Source organism: Lathamus discolor, chromosome 1, assembly GCF_037157495.1.
Source record: "Lathamus discolor isolate bLatDis1 chromosome 1, bLatDis1.hap1, whole genome shotgun sequence".
NCBI classification, from domain to species: domain Eukaryota; kingdom Metazoa; phylum Chordata; class Aves; order Psittaciformes; family Psittacidae; genus Lathamus; species Lathamus discolor.
The window spans coordinates 153,133,978-153,154,206 of record NC_088884.1 but is presented as its reverse complement, the minus strand read 5'-3'; the positions used below and the strand labels follow the sequence as shown (position 1 = coordinate 153,154,206).

The window sequence follows — 20,229 nt, the reverse complement described above, 5'->3', positions numbered from 1 at the left end:
GTATCTGAGCACTGCTTGGAGTACACGCCTCTATGCAGACAGCTATTCACAGCTCAGGCTTTATCACCCTGGCGTGCCTGGTACAACCAGTTGCTCACCAGTAGCAGCCAGCCTCTCCTTTAAGATACACAGTGTGACTAACAAGTGGAAATCAGATTTTGTTACTGGCTGTTTGCTCAAGAATCAGATTTGTTCCTGATAGCCCAGCTTCAGTGAAGTGTGTGCTGGCCTGCGCAGGGGGAAGAGGAGCATCCCACTTCCCCTTTACTACCACAGTTATGGTCTCTGCAAGGTGCTGCCTGTGCTGAGCTAAGAGCAGACACTGATTGTCCCCTGTGCCATGCAGAGGACCAGATGGCTCACTAGCACACACTGGGGATGGGATTCATTGGCTCAAAAGTACAGGTCTGCCATGCAGAGAGCTTTCTTAGCCCCCCTGCACTTGCACTCAGTCCATAGTGGATGTCTAAAGCAGGTCTGACGAGCACCTTCTCTCCAGGACCAGTAAAGGGAGCCTTGCAAAGCCGATTCACAAAGAACTTGCTCAGATGGGGATATCTGAAGGGATAAATCTGATACTTGAGCAAACAGCAAGTATCAAAGTCCATTTAGATCCACAGTGAAACAACTTGTTATTGACCCCGTGCAGCGCCAAACCTTGCAATAAAGTGGGCTGTACTGAAAACAAAAGGTCACTTTGAAGACCTGTGGTGCTGTGACCAGCTACAGCTACAATGGGGTTTGAACAAGTTAAAATTCCTGGCCAAGCAGCAGGGTAACTTGGCCTCTGTCAAACTGGGGTATCATGCATGAATGATGCTGATGGGTGCAGTGAGACCTGGTGCAGGTGAAGAAGACCCAGACTGTGGATTCCCAGAGTTAAACCTGAGTTTGGATGTCTTTGGGCATACCTTTGCATGCTTGAAGTTTCCAGTCACGTTATGCCATAGGTAAATCAGCAAATAATGGCTTTTAACTGAGAAAAATTTAAAACATTCAACTCTTTTCTCCCAGACATCCCTAGCCCCCTGTTCCCCGGGGAAAATCTGCCCTGTAACATCTACAGCCTCCCAGAGAATCACAAGCACATGGAAATTGAGCTCCTTTCTGAAACACCCCTCCACAATTTTCCATCCTGCATTCCCTAACAAGGGATTTTGCATTTCCCAGGCTGTATGCTTTATCCAAGCAGTTCATGAGAACTATTTGTTCCTGTGACTTCAACCTTGAGGCACAGCTGCATCTGATTGCATTAAGTGGGTAAGGGTTTAGGTAAAGTTTGAAGTTTTTGCATTAGAGTGCATGTTGAATCCTGTGAGGCTCCTTCAGAAGGAAAAAAAAAGAGAGCAAACAACTGGCCCCTGTTAGCTATCAGCATCATCTGGTGTTTGCATGCACACACAACCACAGCCACTGGTGTGTCAAGTGCCAGGAACTTTACTTTGTGCTTTTCTGATACCCATCTGTAACGTGAATGGCAATGAAAACTGGCCATTAAAGAAAAATCAGCTCCTCCCTAACAGAAACCTAACAAAATAAAATGTCTGCTTGACACAGTCTTATGACATTTGAATCATGAGCATCAGTGTTGGTCATGCAGAAGAAGGAATAAAGTGGCCCAAAAAGGCAGAGGGGGAGATCACCAGCTTCAGTCAACAGGATATGTCAGCGTGTCCACACCTTCGCCATGTAACCTGGCAGAAGAGGTGTCATCATTCTTGACCCGTTTTCCCCTGCAGACACAGGTGACTCACAGTTCTTGAGAAGACGGCTCCAAAAGTGCAACAGCACGCGATAAACCACAGCCCCTGAATTACACACTGAAAGGTCACCGTGGTAGCACTGCCGTGGTGACCTGCTTGGTTTTTAATCTGTTGCATTTGTATCCATGCCTGTGCACGCACACCAGTACTGCCCAGGCTTTTCAATTCACACTTTTCCTATTGCTTAAAGATTTTCTTGCCATTTGTTTTTCATCAGAAACAGCAGCTCTGTGCACAGGGCACAGACTACTGCAACTGTTCGTAAAACCAAAGCAGAGTACGAATGGGAGGCACACACAGGAGGGCAGTGTTTTGATGCCGATGAATCTGTCCAGGTCCCCAGTGAGGTAAACTTTCTTCTATGGGCTTGCCTAACCTGTATGTTGTTTTAATGTGAACAACATCCCTTGTTTGCTTCTTTCAGGTTTAGTTCTTTGAAGAATGGTACAGGCAATAGCCTGGGTGGGTAGTCACTGAAGGTCTGTACAGAATTTAACCATGCCAAGTGCAAGGTCCTACACATGGGTCGGAGCAATCCCAGGCACAGCTACAGACTGGGCAAAGAAGAGATTCAGAGCGGCCCTGCAGAGAAGGACTTGGGGGTGCTGGTCGATGAGAAAATGAACATGAGCCGGCTTCAGTGTGCGCTCGCAGCCCAGAAAGCCAACCGTATCCTGGGCTGCATCAAAAGGAGCGTGACCAGCAGGTCGAAGGAGCTGATCCTGCCCCTCTACTCTGCTCTTGTGAGACCTCACCTGGAGTATTGTGTGCAGTTCTGGTGTCCTCAACGTTAAAAGGACATGGAACTGCTGGAACAAGTCCAGAGGAGGCCACGAGGATGATCAGGGGACTGGAGCACCTCCCGTATGAAGAGAGGCTGAGGAAGTTGGGGCTGTTGAGCCTGGAGAAGAGAAGGCTGCGTGGAGACCTCATAGCAGCCTTCCAGTACTTGAAGGGGGCCTATAGGGATGCTGGGGAGGGACTCTTTGTTAGGGACTGTAGTGACAGGACAAGGGGTAACGGGTTAAAACTTAAACAGGGGAAGTTTAGATTGGATATAAGGAGGAAATTCTTTCCTGTTAGGGTGGTGAGGCACTGGAATGGGTTGCCCAGGGAGGTTGTGAGTGCTCCATCCCTGGCGGTGTTCAAGGCCAGGTTGGACGAAGCCTTGGGTGATCCTAAGGTCCTTTCCAACCCTAGCTATTCTATGATTCTATGGTTCTACAATTAGGTCCTGGTGTTCCTAATTTGGGCCAAAAGTTTAAATGCTTTATGTGACACAAACATGGACTCACACACACACAGATTTCCAAAGACATTCAGATATACTCAGATTTGATGGCATTTGGCCAGTTGTTAAGGCTTACATGAGATTTGTGTGACCCTGTGCTGGTTTTCTCTTAGAGAATATATCATATCCTATGCTCTTTGCAGCCGTGCCTGTTTTGGAAAGGTCTGAATAAATACATTTGTCAGCTCTATTCTGAAGAACCATTTGTGTCAACAGCCAGCTGAGTACCTGAAACAGGATAGCTGAAACAGGAAACTTCTATTAGACCTTATCATCCCTTATTCCAATAGGCACAGGAAGTTACATGAGAAGGACTTTTTGACAATTTCCACTGATCTGTTCTGTATCTGAATAGAAGCACGGGGGGAAGGAAACACAGCCTGGAATGAAGAATTTGCTGGTTTCTTAGGTTGTATCTTGCCATCAGTACAAAAAGCCGTTTACTTTTCTCTTAGCAAGAGGATAACATCTGACCCATAAGCATCGCATGTTCCACACTGAGATAAAATTATCAACCCCCTCAGATTTTCCAGTGCCCTGGATTGTTTGTCGAACTTAGAGTATTAAATCCCTTTATTTACTGAAGTGCAAGGTTTTCCTTTGCACTGCTTCTGAAAACTTGTTCTAAGCCTGGTGAACAGTGTTTAAAGGTCGTTTCATTTCCTCAATGCATGGTACATTTATTTGCATCTAGTGATTAAATGATGCAGTTACTACATTGTTTTGCAAAGCACAGTTAGAAAGATTTGACTAAACAGGCACTGATGAGGCACAGGCAGAAGAGGAGTTCATACAATCACAGATGTTGCGTGACACGCTGTATAGGTTCTGTTAATTATATACCTATAGGCTTTCATTATTTTATTAACATTTATTTCTCAAAGTATCCTTAAATCATATTTCACAATTGCAATTTATAAGCTGACATACTCTTTAAGTGAGGTTTAAAGCCAGGAAAAATGAAGAAGGCCAAGGTTGGCTAACTGGCTGTGTGCCATTGAGAGCTGGGTAATAACATTGCTGTCTGGCAAAGCTGTACCATGGGAAACGTGCTTCATCATTGTATATTGATGCTACCCAAACATGTTTATTAGTGCACTAGATGTAGCTATGTTAGACTGTAAAATCAATGACCACATTGCAGATAGTAAATTAATATTTGCAGTGTAAATAACCCCATCTAGTTTCAGTCCTTGACTGAATCATTTCCTGGATGCTATTCTCTACAAGAATTTAGTACTTCGGTCTTAAGGTTCATGATATTCGGACTTCCAAGACTATTTTATTTTTAATTGTAATGACAGAGAGACAACAGCCAAAAGTAACTGAATATTGTCCAGTCGAGTGTTACTGCAAAAGATGGTTGAAGAAACTCTCTAAGACTCGAGTTAGAGTTTTAGAAGCAGCATTCTTTATTGCAGCACTGGGCACACATGCCGATCATTTTGCCAAGGTGAGCGTGCCTGGAGTCTACAAGCAGCATCCATCCATCCAATGAACTTACGAATAATAAGTTATGAGAATATTTACATATTCCTGGGAGATGCTTCACATATTCACTGGATTTCCTGGAACTAACTGTAATGTCTGCATTCTACTTACTCATGTGCTTCCTTGCTGGGTGGTGGTCTTGAGGGGTCTCTGGTGGTTGTGGATAGACTTCCTTACTTGCCTGATGATTGACTTCTGTGCTTGTGCACGTGCAAAAGACTCTCGTGAATTACTTAACAACTGTGTTTTAGGTCAGTTTGTTCTGATTTGTTCCTTATCTTGAAGAACTGGACCCATCTGTCTTGGTCACTCCTTTCTTATCTTCACATCAGGTTGACTATGGAGGGGTGGGGAGGGGTGAATCGGCCCCAGTTGTCTTGGTTACTCCTTTATCTTCAGAGGTTACCTTTGTTTTATACACACCCCAAGGCCACACCAGCCCATCTTGCTCTCAACAGAGCAGTCCCAATTTACAACCTAACGTCTTAGCTTACAATTAAGAGAGCAGTTTTAATTTACAACTTAACATTTTAGCTTACACAAGTGCTGCACTCATGATTTGAGTACTGTGATTCCTCAGCCAGTCCTACATGAGTAGCTCAACTGTCATTTGCTCCACCTTAACACATAAAATCCTGCTCAGATGTAAGCCACCACCACGCTGAGCTGTGGTGAGGAGAGTAAAAGGTTGTTCCATGACATGGTCAGAAAGAACAGGAAAAAAAGAGAGGAAAAGGAAAAAGAAAAATAATAAGAAAAAAGATAAAAAAAGGAAAAGAGAAAAAGAAGGAAAAAAAAAAAAGGAACGGAAATGAGCTGTGAGAGCTGATGGTTGCCTTGTAAACTTCAAAACAGACTGTGAACCTTTTAAAGGAAGTTCCTATTTGTTAGGTAAAGACATGCAAGAACGGCTGAGCCAATACCAAGAAAGCTTTCGAAAGATTTTGTATGCGAACAGGTCTATTTTAGCCATGTTCAGCTCTTATGAACTAAGCAATACTGGTTTTCTTTTACTGTACAAAAGTGTTTCTCAGAGGGAAAGAATCCCTAAGAGAAAGTTGAGTCGTGTTGAGAGCCCGTGCAGAAAACACATCAAGGAAAACACTTTGCATCCCCCCATAAAACTGGATTTTTTTTTACATTCCAAAGTATGAATTTCTGCATACATTGAAGCAACAGGAAGTGCTGACCTGCTAGCATGGAACTCTGCGTTGAATGAGGGGATATCCATATACACTGTCAGGAAGATTTACAAGGCAGTTTGGGCAAGTGGAAGGTCCCCAGGCACACACATTTTACTGAGCCGGCTGCTTTTGGTTTCCAGACAGTAATCATGGGGTAGCACAGCTGATAAGAAGCAGTGGGGCTTTTTCAGAAGGCAAACACTGACATCATTCTGTTGTTAACGGGACAGCAAATCAGCAGGATGGGCTCAGAAATACCAAAGGTGGGGTGGGAAAGGGGAACCAGAGCATGCTTTCGTAACAGACCATTTAACTTCAGGTTTCACGCATCAGAAAAGAGAAGGCCTTCCACAAACAGGGAAATGAAAAATCACCTGCACAGAACTGGGAACGTCCTTGACTTGGAGGTGGGAACCAGCCATGAGCAGGCTCTCACCTAAAGCCAGAAGAAGCTCGAGTGTGTTGAGAAAATAAAGTCATGACTATAGGAGTTGCATTATTTCGGCCAAAATTTATATTTGATGTGTTTAAATCTATCTAGACGGACTACCTACTGGGTGCACTTAATAGAGTAGCCGTTGGTGTGACAATTACTGGTTATGGCGTCTCGGAAGTGGCCTGTGTCTGTCTGAAGTGACACCCAGGCCCACTGCTCACAAAACTTTGCTACCATGCTGTGGATCTGAAGAGGAGGTAAGAAACCAGTTGTGTTTGTTTCCACCCAGAGGCAATTGACTCTTTTTCCCTTCTGCAGCACCTGACTGACATGGTAGCTACTCTTTCCATTTCCTTTCTTGCTCAATAGCAGTCCCTGTTTAGATCAGACCTAGAGTCTTTAGGGTAAGGTTAGTCTGTATTTAAAAAGACACTTAAACAACAAATAGTAATATTGTATAGCTGCTAAATTAGGAAAGGAGGGTTATTCTATTTGAGCAAACCCAATCAGACCATTGGTGGCTTTGGAGTGTCTATCACTATTACCTGACCTTGTTCTGCTGTCTTCATTAGAGGTGTTTGTCTTGTTGTTTTTAATTCTCTCTCCAGAATTAAAAGCTATTAAGTAAAAAATGGAGCAATACCTATTGCTTGCTTTCATTATGTATTTCCACAGCATTCCCAGCAGCCGTGGATCTCAACTGTGTTAGGCCAGGCAATGTACAGATATGGCCTCACTCCTGGCTCACAGAACCAGTCATTCAAGTTTAGGACAACTTAAGTGCTGTCTGTCTCTAGTCTGCAAATAATAGTGGACTAAACAAATAGTGCTGAGCTTACTCCCTCTCTACCTCACCCTTTTATACCTCTCTACCTCTGTGAAGTTGAATACTTAGAGAGAGTTATGAAGTAACTTTGATAGGAGTAGAATAAGGCTGTATAAGATGTTGCCAAGCCTTGGCAACTGGCTCTGCTTTGGAAAAAGGACAAGGAATTAATTGCTATCACATCCCATCAGCCAACAAAATCCACCAGTGCCCAGCACCAGACCACAGCACCTTAGCTAATGCCTTGTTACTGGAATATAAGAGTTCATCAGAATCCTTCCTCTCATCTCGGTATTTCATATTATGTAGAAAATGAGAAGCATTTATACATGCGCATCTGTCCTTTCTTTTGGTCAGAGGAATTGGCTAGTGCCCCTTTGATCTGTGTATTCGTTTGTCAGTCATATGTGCTGATTCCTGTTTGCAAAGTAGAGTCAAGACCACTTAGTAAAAATAAGATAACACAAACCCCTCTACAGCCACCCTCGTTGTAACTCCCCAGCATGAGCATGGGCCAAAAATAAATTCTGATAATCTTACAGATTTACTCTCTTGTTTATTTCTGCTGTTAGCTATAAAGGATGTGGTAACATACCTTGATCTGGAGTCTGATGGTGAAATAGATGTAGCACCCAAAATTGCATTTAGGTTTGAAAGCCCAGTTCATAGAGGCAGAACAAAACCAACATATCATCCTCTTTAGGTTAGTGAAAACACAGACCCTGTGAACCCCATGATACACTTCAATTTCCCCTTAGGTGGTATTGTTCCTTAAATTTGAGATCTATTTGAAGACTGAGGTCCTTAAGAGGGAAGTAGGTAAAAATATTATAGCTCAGACATAGTATTGATTTCAACTTTCATTTCTCAAGCAGTGCTAAGAACTAGGCAAGAATTACAATTCAAACAAAACCCATCCTGTTTGCATAGATCAGACTTTCTCCTTGGCCATAGCCTGCATCCAGAGTTGCACTTGCCTAATGGAGGAGTGCTTTTAAAGTGAATGTTCTTAACTGCATGAGGACAATCTTAAGTCAATTTAATGTTGGGCTGGAGCTTTTGGGGTTTTGAGAATAGCATAGTTCTGCAGTGGTTCTTGATGTCAGCAGTACAGAGAAACCACTTCAGTTCTGGTTTCAAACAAATTTTAGTCAACCAATTTTAACATCTGTGGTGGTTTTGGCTGGGGTAGAGTTAATTTTCTATGTAGGAGCTAGTATGGGGCTGTGTTTTGGGAAGAGTGTTTGTAATTCAGGGATGTTTTAGTTACTGCTGAGCAGTGCTCACACAGAGCCAAGGCCTTCTCTGCTCCTCACACCACTCCATCAGCAAGCAGCCTGAGGGTACACAAGGAGCTGGGAGGGGACACAGCCAGGAGAGGCTGACCCCAGCTGACCCAAGGGATGTCCCACACCCTATGGTGTCATGGTCAGCGTATAAAACTGGAGGAGGAAGAAGAAGGAAGGGGGATGTTTGGAGTGACGGTGTTTGTCTTCGCAAGTTACTTCACCGAGTTACACATGATGGAGTCCTGCGTGCCTGGAGATGGCTGAACACCTGCCTTTACCATGGGAAGGGGGGAATGAATTCCCTGTTCTGCTTTACTTTGCTTTAGCTGTTAAACTGCTGTTACCTCAATTCATGAGTGGGCCAGTGGCTGTGCAGGGCTGAATTACTGTCTGGGGTTAAACCACAACAACGTCATTGCTGTTCTGACAGCACTGTTATCAGGCACAAGAACATTAGTCATAGTATCACACACAAATATGACTACGTTGGTTGGGGTGCCTCATCATCCTGCCTGCTACTGCAGATCCTTGGTGTAATGGAGCCAGGAATACCTGCTCCATACCCTTCTTCCACAGATATTATGAGAGAAAAGAACCCAAGAAAGGGCTTGTGAAAAAAGTGTGGCTCAAATCAGACTGAAATAATCAATACCCAGTTGCTAAAAACAGCTGCCTAAGTGCTATGCACATCAATGAAGCTGCAACTCCTTGTGTGATTGTGCAACGTGTCAGGAGGAGAATGAGTTCAGTGCTGTAGTCTCAAGTTTACCATACTAGCTGTCTAAACCAAGGTCATGTGTGTGACAGAAACAGAGAGGAAGCCTCATTCATAGTGTTATAACTAAGCCAAGTACATTGGTGAGACATTAGAAGCATGACAGAATGCGTAGAGGCTTTAGAATACACTGTGCCAGTCTTGCTCTTAAATTAGGATGTGTTAATGTGTGCTTAACACAGGACTTTGAACCTCAAACTAAACCAGAATGGAACCATCAGTTTGCAGCAGCCTGGTCAGGAGGGAATAACCACCAAAACTGGCTAGAAGCAAAGGGCCAGGATTCTCTTCAAGATCTGTAATTAGGTAAATGGGCTTCCTTATAGACTGGACAGTTAAACAGACAGTTAATATTTGAGAACATACTGGACACTAGAAAAAGTCCCGAGATTAATTACAGAGCTCTTTTTTGTTATAAAGCTATCAAAACAACCATGAAGAAATAGAAAGAGAAGAGTGTGTTGCTTCCCAAGTGGTACAGATGCAGAGAAGACAATATACATGATGCATAAGTGTCAAACTCTTACTGATGAGTAGGACAACCAGCGGGAGCTCTGAAAATACTCTGCTGGCTCATAGCCACTGTCAGTCACAGATAAAAATAGGTCATGATAAATTTGGTGTAATTTTCAGCTGTCAGATGTTGGAAATGACCATGTTAACGTACAAAACGTGAGCAGCTGGAATAAGGCAGCGTTCTTTGCTGGTAGGAACCACACTTAACCAGCAATTTCTAATAGTGTTTAATGAAAATATGATTTGGAGACTATTAAATTGTGGTTTAGTGGCAATCTCTTAATTTAGTGGTTGCCTTTAACAATTCCCTGAATACTGTGTGTCTCCTTATAGTGATTAAATAGAGAAGTAACCAACAGTATATAGAAAGATCAAAATTTACTGCATGCACTTACAGCTCTGGAGGTGTAACTAAAAGCTTCCTTGATCAGGGAACCTGGCCTGAAGGTCACCATCCCTTTTACTGGTTACAACTTTCTTGTGTAGAGGACAAAGATACAGGGTCTGTGGAAATCCACAATCCCATTTGTAAGCCTCAAAGGAATATGGCACATGACAGCGTTTCACCACACAGTGAAGGAAACAAGTCTGTAATAATGTTTCAGGGCAAAAATCACCAAGATTTTAAAGTGACTGAACTTCAAAAGGAAGAAAAGAAAATCCTCGTGCTTTGTTCAATTTACACATCGATACCGTGAGATGTACTGTAACAAATAGCCTAGAACAAATATTTTCTCTCATTCGAGGTATAGTCACAGTGCAGTGATAACAGCATATTTCTGACAGCAGAGTATTCACTGAAGAACAGCACCCAGGGGAGGTTACGGAACCACCCAGGAAAGAGGATTCACACCAAGTGAGCCACTTCTGAGCTACAGTAGTTGTGAACTGCAGTCGCTATAGCGTAGAGAGAACCAGACCACAAGCCATGCTGTATGGCCACAAAGACCCCATTACAGAATACTGAGTAGCAAGCCAGTCACACCTTTAGCCTACACAAACTATTTTTAAGGGCTCCAGTAAAACCAGTCTGCATCTCCTGCCCTGCCCAGCTACAAGCTGCAACAAACCTCATGAGCAGTGAGGCTGTTTCTGCTTGCATTGCTGGGAACATGATCTAACCTCCAGCGAAGCTCAGGAAAGTTTAACAGAAGACAAAACAACTCTGGTACATAAGTACATTCACACTGCAGATACCTGTTCTTAGTACCAGCAGTGCTTGGACAACTGCCATTAGCTTTGCTGTCAATACTGCTCACCCTGGAAGCCAGCTTTCCCTTACTTTCCAGGTTTGATTTGTCATCAGTAATTTTTTGGTTTTGAAGTTTTAAAGCTGGCAGAAGTGAAACAAGTGTTAACGCTCCAGTCTCCTCCAAGCAGCCCTCCTCCACCAGATAGGCAATAATTATACATAATTATAGAGAGCTCCATTTAAACCTAGCATTTCACTGTGCATCGTAGAAGATTTTTCCTCATATGCGAATGAAGTAGCACTAACAGTCCTTTTCCACAGGAATATAAACCCTTCTGGCATACCACTCCGGCTATGAGGTGATGATAGTTTCATCCTATGTGGAGTACTGTCTCTCTGGTCAAATGATTACCACCATAAGCACTTTTTATTTTACCTTCTGCTATTTCTACATGGGCTGCCTGAAGAAATGCTTCTGTCGGAGAATGTTGCTCAGTCCGGAAGATTTTTCGAACTATGGCCGCGCATCTTTTATTTCCAGACACAGGGGGAAGAACTGAAGCCAGTTTTCTAAAATAACATGCCCTCCAAACTCGCAGGCTCCTCACAGCATTTTGCTAGTGACAAAACATTCAGAGACCGCTTGGAACCAATCTTTTCTCTTGCATCCTGTCCTGCTGACATGCTTCTGAAAGGAAACTCACGGAATCCATCCTTCAGCAGCAAATTATCGTAGTTTTCAGTTTTATAGCTTTTTAGCCATATTTTTTATGTCCTTTTAGTTCTGAATGTCAAAGTAGATGGTGAGTCCTTGTCTCATTCTGGGCTTTTCAACTGCCCTAGTTTGTGGGATTTGCTCATCTGCTACACAGGATACAATAGTTGCAGTGGGTTTCTCATCTTTTCCTCTTGATTCATTGCAAAAAAGAATCAAGTGATTCGTAAAGGATAGACACAGCCTTAAAAAAGCAAAGAAACTTCAGTCAAAATAATTTTTACTTGAAGTCTATTGAAAATGACCTTTTACCCAAGACAAAGCATCTAGTACAGCCCAAGGGAACAGACAGAAACACGGGTCATAGAGTTATCATTTTAGAGGGAAAGAGCATCTCAGTACTAACACTGAAGGGCAAAGCCTTCCTGTGTTTGGATTAAATTCTCTTGGTTAATTAGGTACCAGGCACAAAGTACTCACTTAGAATACCAAAGACGTCAAGTTTCAGTGTAAACCCAGTTCTATGAAATCTGAAATTGCAAAGGTTTTTTATCCCCTTCATCATTTAACTCCAGTATTTCCAAAAAGCTTTATCACACTGCTCCTTCTGGAGGGATGCTCTTTTTACGCAGTAAACTAGTACACTGCAGTGGTATTCAGGTGTTATTCTGGATTGTGCAAAAGTCATCCTGTTTTCATTTCCTAAGCATGTGTAGGATTTGGGATCTTCAGGTAAGCTCTTCAGCAAAAGCTAAGAATTAAAGATCTGCCTTAAACGTCCACAAAGATCTGTGCTCATTGACATAAAATCAAATTTACAAGCTAACATGGCATCAAACAATGAAAAAATGTACTTCATGAAGTGGTAGCTTTTCGTCATCAAACTTATACTTTGCTATGGGGATTTACTCTCTCTGTTTCAAGGAACTATGTTCAGACCAGAGGTACTGCTGCCTGAACGTCAAACAGGGGGCATGGTAGGTATGGCCAATTAATCTGGATCATACTTCTGTGCATTTTTGCCCAACCAGAGCTCCTCAGGAGTGTGCTTTTTATGTGTTTGAATAAGCTGGAAGTTTGCATTAATGCTACAGCAGTGCTTAGGTTTGGGCTGGAACCTGCAGAACTTAGCAAAGAAAAAATCACCAATTGCTCCAAGGATTCCCACAAGGCCAAATTCCCCTGCAGCTGTCAGAACTGTCTGGGAAACATGCAGTGAGCATCTCAACTTGGGAAACATGGTATGGCTTTCCAGAGAGACAGACAAGTGCTATACAATAAACACGCAACCACAGCGGCCAGCTTTGCCATGGGGATGTTCGCTCTCAGGTTAAGCTAAATTAAATACCTGGAGCTATGTGCTGTCATCTGACCTAATTGCTTAGCATCGTTATGATGTATGATACAGGTGAGAATAAAATCCATGCCTTGATGGTAGTTCTGTGAATCAAGATTGCCTTTGCAACCCCAAGTACTGGAAAAAAACCTAACACAAATTGAGTGAGGACTGTAAATAGCCTTGCAAAGGCGCACACAACCTTCATGTTTGCTGTTCTGGCAATGGTGCCCAAACCTACTCAGAATGTACAGTGAATTTCCAAGCTTAAAGAGAGAAAGTGTAAGCAATATAAAAAACTAGTGTGAACTTTTCAGATAATTACTTAAGCACAAACAGGAAAAAATACCCTTATTAAATCAGTCATGTTCTGCAACACAACAGAAAGGCAATGAGTACAGCTCCAGAGACACCATAATACGTGCTCATCACTATTGGCTTAATTTATCTGAAATATAGTGTGCATGCACATTGTATGTACTGGCTTTACTAATCTACTGGATGCCTTGAATGATTTATAGCATCCAATTATATTTTAGCATTTAAAATGATACCACTGAAATCACTGCTTCTGCTTTTATTAAAGTAGCAAAAAGATCCTGTTACATGAAAGAAAATGCCAGATTTATACCATGACATGTCTCTGTGGCTAGCAGCTGCTAATTACAAAGCAACAAGAGACCTTTTATAGCTGTATTCACACATCCTTTGGATGAGTCTGGTTGTCCATACAAACCCTGAGCATTTAAAGGCTACTAATGAACTCTTCATTGCACCCCCTCCGAAGCTTGTTTCTCATTCTCAGCCTTGTTTTCTCACATCGTCATTAAATATTAACAAGCAGAAGAGTTATCCGTTTATAGCCAGTAATTAGAATATTTTATTACCATGACCAGACCACCTCATGCCCTGTATTTTTGAAATTTTCTAATGTGCTGTCTCCTGTAAACGCAAGTAGCTCTGGAGAAGCTCCCTCTGAGCTTCAGTGGGAATCCGCATATTATGGGGAGTGAATTTTCCCAGCTATACATTTTCTTTTTCTAGAACGATGACTGTTGCACAATAAAAGACAGATATTACTGGTTTACTACTTGCATGCTGATGTTCTCTCTTGCCATGATTTCAGTACCAATATGACCAAATCAAGACCAAAGCCAGGTTTTCTAACAGAATTCAGGAATCTGTAAACTCAATTGCAGCCGTGACCATGGGCTTTAGTGTTTTACATCGCCTCTGTGTGGCTTGTTCAAGCCTGTCCAGCTGACTGTGATGGAAGCTGTGCCTACCTATGCAAGAGTTAACTTAAGGCTTCTTTCACTTGCCCACTTAATATTTTAATGTAATTAAGAGATGAAAAACTGCCTGGAAAAAGAAGCTTGCCTGAAATCTGATACCGGCTCTCAGAAAGTGTCTGCCCTACGGTCCTATGAGCTAAAGCGAGTCCAAGCCCTTCGAGCTTGGTGAACAATTGTATGGAAAGAGACTTTACTGCACTTTTTTACTTTTTCTATACTTCTTTCGCACAGTCTCTACATTGATAGTCTTCATTTTTTCTGCCCTCTTCTGCAGGCCATTTTAGAGCGTCATTAAATCTAATAACAGAATCCAATACTTTCCTACAACACAAACAATCTTTCTTCCACTTTCTGAGTGTTGTCACTATCAAGATTGTTTTTTCTTAAAAAAAATACAAAAAGAAAAATAAGGGTTTTTTTTCATGTGCAGTAAGATGCGCCCCCGGGAAGAGCAGCTTGCTGTGTCCTTCCTGTTCAGAGCACTCCCACTCCCCAGTTGCCTCATTTTGAAAGTCTTCTCATAGTGAGAGTCTTTTTATAAACCACTTACCCATTCAGCCGAGTTTTCCTCAGCTGCTCCACTGGTGGATTCACTTCTCCTGTGAACTTCTGCAGCCTCGAGCGTTCGCTCCCCCTGGTGCCCTCCTGTTGGCACAGGAAGCAGTGCAGAACCTCGGCAAAAAACAAGTTACAGTCACTGCTTGCTTACTGTCCATTTCCAGAGTCACACTGGAAATACCAGAGCTCTGTAAATGGAGAGTGCAGAGCTCCCATACAACTTAGTCTTGACGGCAGGCACTAGAGGGGTATTCAGCTTGCAGGTGGAATAGAATACCTTCAGGTTTCTGAATACCCCTTATGCCATGGAGATCTGGTCAACGGAGTTTGTGCCATGAAAACTGAACAAGAGAAGTGACAAGCCCACCCTTAAGCAGACACCTACAACAGGTCAGTTCATACAGTCACCTGTGTCAATCCAGCGACTGAAATAGGAACTTAGGACTTCACTCACCTAAATCCCCTCTCCCTGGTTTGTCAACTTGCAAGTCAAACCTCAAATCACAGGTATTGTTCCTACATCCTTGACAGCTCACTAGCTGAGTGAGCCTCATACTGCAACTGTAATACTCATGCTACAGTTACTTAGGAGGCTGCCTTAGGTTATGTCACTGATCTGTGTGCACTGCCAGCAGATGCCCTACATTTATACTTGTCCTCTAACCTTCCCATTTGCTGTTTTTTCTTGTGACTCCTTCCATCTTCATTTCATTTTTATTTATTTTTTAAAATAATAATTAGTTTTAAAAAAATACAGCTTAAAACAGAACAGCTCAGACCCCAGGGCTGGGTCTTTCAGATGTCACTTCCAGGTGTCACTACCGGGAGCAAGACTATAATGAGGAGCTCAGTTGTGGCTTTTCGTTTTTCAGTCTGCTCTGATAGTCTGAAACTACCAGAACTGATATCTTCCAATACCAGAAGTAAGTCAAGATCTTCAGTCTAAGTCTGGAAAGATAAATAACAGAGGCAAGTGGCTTCAAGAACGCTCACTTGAGTTATAATCCAATCCTTCCTCTCAGCTTGAGTGGTCCCTAGCAGATCAGGACCAGGTAAGCAAAAGTTACACACCGGAATACCTCCTCCTTAGGAGCACCTAAGTGATGCCTCTCAGGTGCTCCTGTCCAGCCATCTCAGAACAAACATCTGACTTGGAGAGTGTGTGTTAAGGGAAATACTGTCACTCACCAGGAAGTTTTGAGTGCTGTTTCTGTTTCTTTCTGTAGCAAAGATACAAGCTTGCCAGTGCCACTAAGAAAGGAATGATGGCGCATATTGCCAAATCTTTCTTTTTAAATGAGTGAGCCTCTGTAACGACATATTTTAAGTAAAGTTATGTACTGTTCAAAGAAACAACAGAACAACACTGGGTGGGTGGGGAAAATTAAAACTGACTTCAGCAGTGAATCAGTCAACCCTCCCACCCAAGTGCACGGTCACTTACACTTCCCCATTCCTGAGGGATGCATGCCTGATGAACAATAATAATGAATCCTCCTTTAGCTCCTGCAGCTTGACAATTTCCCCCCCTTCAGTGTCTAATGCGAGTCTTTTTTGCTTGTACTTTAAGGCTATTGCTACCAGACCAGGTAAGAGATCTGTCTGGGTTCAGATCACCCAACTCGTTTTAAGATTAACTCTTTTAGCAGCCTTTTAAATTCATTTCCCACCATTTTGAACACTACATTCATTTTCTATCACTGATGTTTTCTAAGTCTTTGATAATTTTTGTGCCTCTCTTTGGACTACCAGTTACCCCATGGTATAGTGTCCAAAACTGGACTGTGCTGGATGAACGGAAAGTTTGCTTCCCATGACTTGATCAGTCAATAGATGAGTGATGTTTGGTAATATTAAAGGTCTAGTCAGAGACCTTTAACATTATCAAAGTCACCTAGTCTTTCTCTACTGTTGAGAAGTAGAATGAGAGGTAGTGATTAGCATCTTCACAGTGTCTTGAGGTAGTTGTGTAACAGACACAACACCTAAACTTTTTCTATGTATGTCACATCCTCGGCATAAATTAAGGTGAAACATACCTCACTCCTGTTGCTGAAAATTTAATTGTGTGTGAATACTTACTGAATTGATGCCTTTCAGTGCTTAATTCAGAATTGGGACCTTAAGTAGCTCCCCCGTAAAGATTAGCAAATGACTATAATAAAGTAAGGAGACACGGCCTATACAGAACATTTTATCACAACGTTGTTGTGGACACAAATCCTTATTAGTATGGAGCCCATACTGCTCTATCTTCCATATTAATTTACTAAGAACTTCTAATAAAAGATAAAATGGCTAGTAAAGGGTACATATTGCTTAACAGAGTAACTGTGTGATTGCTTCAGCCACTCCTTACCATAAGGCAGATGCATGAACTGTGTCAGTTATATCTCAGCTTAAGTACCTAGCCTACCAAATCCCTTATGAGAAGGAATTGTGTCTGGGTTGTCTGTGAAATAGCAGATGCACGGCATTTTGTGAACCTTAACTAATAATTCCTGTTAGCAAACTGTTCTAGAAGAAAACAAACACTGCACTGGGAGTATTAAGGCAGAGAGCTTAAGTCAATTGTCAGTAAAAGCCGTTCATGTCCTTTCTGTGTTTGTTTCATTCATTCCAAGAATGAGAGAGATGTGAGAGAGGGAGGAAGTGTATAAAAATAGCTGAAAATGAAGAATCTTTATGACAAGTTAAATGTCACACTTAGGTTCTTGGTAGCTTACCTTTCTCTTCAACAATCACTGTTGTCCCGTTTCCACATACTTTCTTACAGAAAGGTATTTCAATAATTATCTCACAGTAGTAAAATCCAGTGTCATTTATATTGGCAGAGTTTATCACCAGCACGTCCTTGCTTTCACGGGTATCATTGTATACATACAGAAGTTTTGATGATACAGTTTTGGTGATGTTCTCTTTACTAACAAAATACCAGCTCACTCTGTATCTCACAACAGATTTTTCCCAAATACAGGTGATTTCAGTGTAGTCTCCAATTGACAGATGTATTTTTGTTGGTGTTTGGATGACTGTTATATTACTGGGACCTGTAGCTAGTGGAGAAATACACATAGATTTAAAGCTGCAAAGAGGAAGCATTAGAGCTGTAATATGTACAGTCACAGGATTGAAAATAGTGTTAATACTGTAAAATCATCATGAGATTAATTTTTCAGTTTACTTACTACCCACTTCTCCCTTGAGCAATGGCTATTACTTTCTGGCTAAAGGGAAGCTTTTAATCTGGTGCGTTAAAGCCCTTCATCATTGTTTGTGTGCAACCGATGAGGATCTTCTGTGTACACACTGATGTACTACATGGTCCTCAAAGGGCATCTGATACATTTCAGTCTTGTGAATTTGGTGTTTTTCTGGAAAATAGCACTGAAAAAACCCTTTTGCCCTTGTTTAATCTCTTAATCTTTCCTTCTCTTTCCTCCTGCTTTTTAATGTATACTGAACAGCTTCAGTATTAACCAGTGCGATCTGTATTGAATAAGAAACATGAAACCTTATCTGCTTTGTATTTCAGTAGTTACGTGATTCAGAACTAAACCACCTTAACATTTTTAACTTCTACATTCAGTGTTTTTCACAATACATATTCAAGTCTAAAGGTCTAAAAAAAAAAAGAACGCTTGCCTTCGTAACCTAAGATCGTTTGGGGTGTCAGATTTGTTCCTCTACACTTTTCCTATAACACTCTCTTTGTGAAAATGCTTTTTCATTCCCCACGCATCTTAATTTTGATTTCAGCATTACAAAATACAGTTAACATTCTCCTCATCTTGCACACAAGTCTATTTGAGGTGGATATCCTGGAGAAAATACATATTTTTAAACCCAGTTCAAGGATTACAGGTGGCAAACTGGAAACAAAACAAATGAAAGAGCACTTACCTAAGCAGCCAAAACACATTGTTAAAAGAAGTTTCAGTGAAATTATGATCATCACACAGGATTATTAGCATTTGCATCAGGGTGTCTTTGTTAAAGATCAGCAAAACAACAAATGAAAGCCTGTCAGATTCGTAGCTTAACTTCCTCTTCCCTTGTGTGGTGAGGACGATAGAAACCTAAATGCAACCCAGATTTCCCCTCTACTCCTTGAAACTGTCATCACAGAGGTGTCTGTCTTAGAGCCCAGTCATTCTGTCTGAAATCAGAGCAGCTCTTTTTTAAATTTTAAGTTGTTTCCTAACTGGCTATCTCTCAGCACTAGATTAGCCTCTCTGCTGACAGGGCATAGAGAACTGCTCCTCCATAGTTGCAGTGGTCTCATGTGAGATATTGCACTTCTGCAATCCTTCGTTTAAAGGTGTTTTATGAAGATGAGACTTGTTTAGGTGCTATGTACATGTTTTCAGCAGCCTCTTCCAGCCAACCTGATGAATCTTATTCAAAGCAAAAGAAACAGTGATTATACTTAGGTTACACTTATGTCAAATATTAATCCTATCATCTCCTTATCACACCTTTCACCTTGCTGAAATCTTGCCTAAACTCTTCCCTCCCATGAAAAATGCTTTGCTACTTTTGCCTTAACAGTAGCATAGCCCCACTGACAGGAGAAGTGGAGGAAGGCTGAGTTTGAAGTGCTTGTGTGAAGACCACAAATTGGTCCCAACATACTGCAATATCAGTGGGAAACAATCCAGAACACTACACTCTGTATGCAATGCATCCCACTGTTACCTCTATGCATGCAGCTGTATTAATGCAATACCAGTGCCAAAGGATCATAGACTAGATTGGGTTGGAAAGGACCTTAAGATCATCTAGTTCCAATCCCCCAGCCATAGGCAGCGATCCTTCACACTAGACCACATCACCCAGGCTCTGTCCAGCCTTGCTTTAAATGCTGCCAGGGATGGAGCATTTACCACTTCCCTGGGCAACCCATTCCAGCGCCTCACCACTCTCACAGTAAAGAACTTCCTCCTTATATCTAACATGAACTTCCCTTGTTTATGTTTGAACCTGTTTCCCCTTGTCTTCTCATACAGTCCCTGGTGAACAGTCCCTCTTTGGCATCCTTCTAGGCCCTCTTCAGATACTGAAAGGTGTCCTCAACATAAAAAGGCCATGGAACTGCTGGAACAAGTCCAGAGGAGGCCATCAGGATGATCAGGGGACTGGAGCACCTCCCGTATGAAGACAGGCTGAGGAAGTTGGGGCTGTTCAGCCTGGAGAAGAGAAGGCTGCGTGGAGACCTCATAGCAGCCTTCCAGTACCTGAAGGGGGCCTATAGGGATGCTGGGGAGGGACTCTTTGTCAGGGACTGTAGTGACAGGACAAGGGGTAATGGGTTAAGACTTAAACAGGGGAAGTTTAGATAGGATATAAGGAGGAAATTCTTTCCTGTGAGGGTGGTGAGGCACTGGAATGGGTTGCCCAGGGAGGTTGTGAGTGCTCCATCCCTGGCGGTGTTCAAGGCCAGGTTGGATGAAGCCTTGTGTGGGACGGTTTAGTGTGAGGTGTCCCTGTCCATGGCAGGGGGGTTGGAACTGGATGATCCTGAGGTCCTTTCCAACCCTAACGATTCTATGATTCTACGAT

General features: G+C 42.3%; 1 protein-coding gene across 1 annotated transcript; it reads right to left on the bottom strand.

The window, feature by feature from the left end:
- Positions 1–4,145: 4,145 nt before the first annotated feature.
- Positions 4,146–18,659, bottom strand: LOC136003790 (uncharacterized). Its single transcript, XM_065659725.1, has 5 exons — positions 18,571–18,659; positions 17,394–17,723; positions 15,856–15,975; positions 14,660–14,781; positions 4,146–11,722 (listed from the first exon to the last, which is right to left on the bottom strand). The coding sequence occupies exons 1-5, from the start codon at positions 18,620–18,622 to the stop codon at positions 11,678–11,680; spliced, it is 669 nt and encodes a 222-aa protein (XP_065515797.1). The 5' UTR covers positions 18,623–18,659; the 3' UTR covers positions 4,146–11,677.
- Between the last annotated feature and the right edge of the window lie 1,570 nt (positions 18,660–20,229).

What these genes read in the sequence shown, in the direction of transcription:
- LOC136003790 (XM_065659725.1), bottom strand. Translation starts at nt 18,622, where the DNA reads ATGATCATAATTTCACTGAAACTTCTTTTAACAATGTGTTTTGGCTGC. An exon ending in AATGTGTTTTGGCTGCTTAG is followed by an intron (nt 17,724 to 18,570) that starts GTAAGTGCTCTT and finishes TTTCTCCACTAG; the next exon opens with CTACAGGTCCCAGTAATATA. An exon ending in AGGAAAACTCGGCTGAATGG is followed by an intron (nt 11,723 to 14,659) that starts GTAAGTGGTTTA and finishes TGCTTTTTTAAG; the next exon opens with GCTGTGTCTATCCTTTACGA.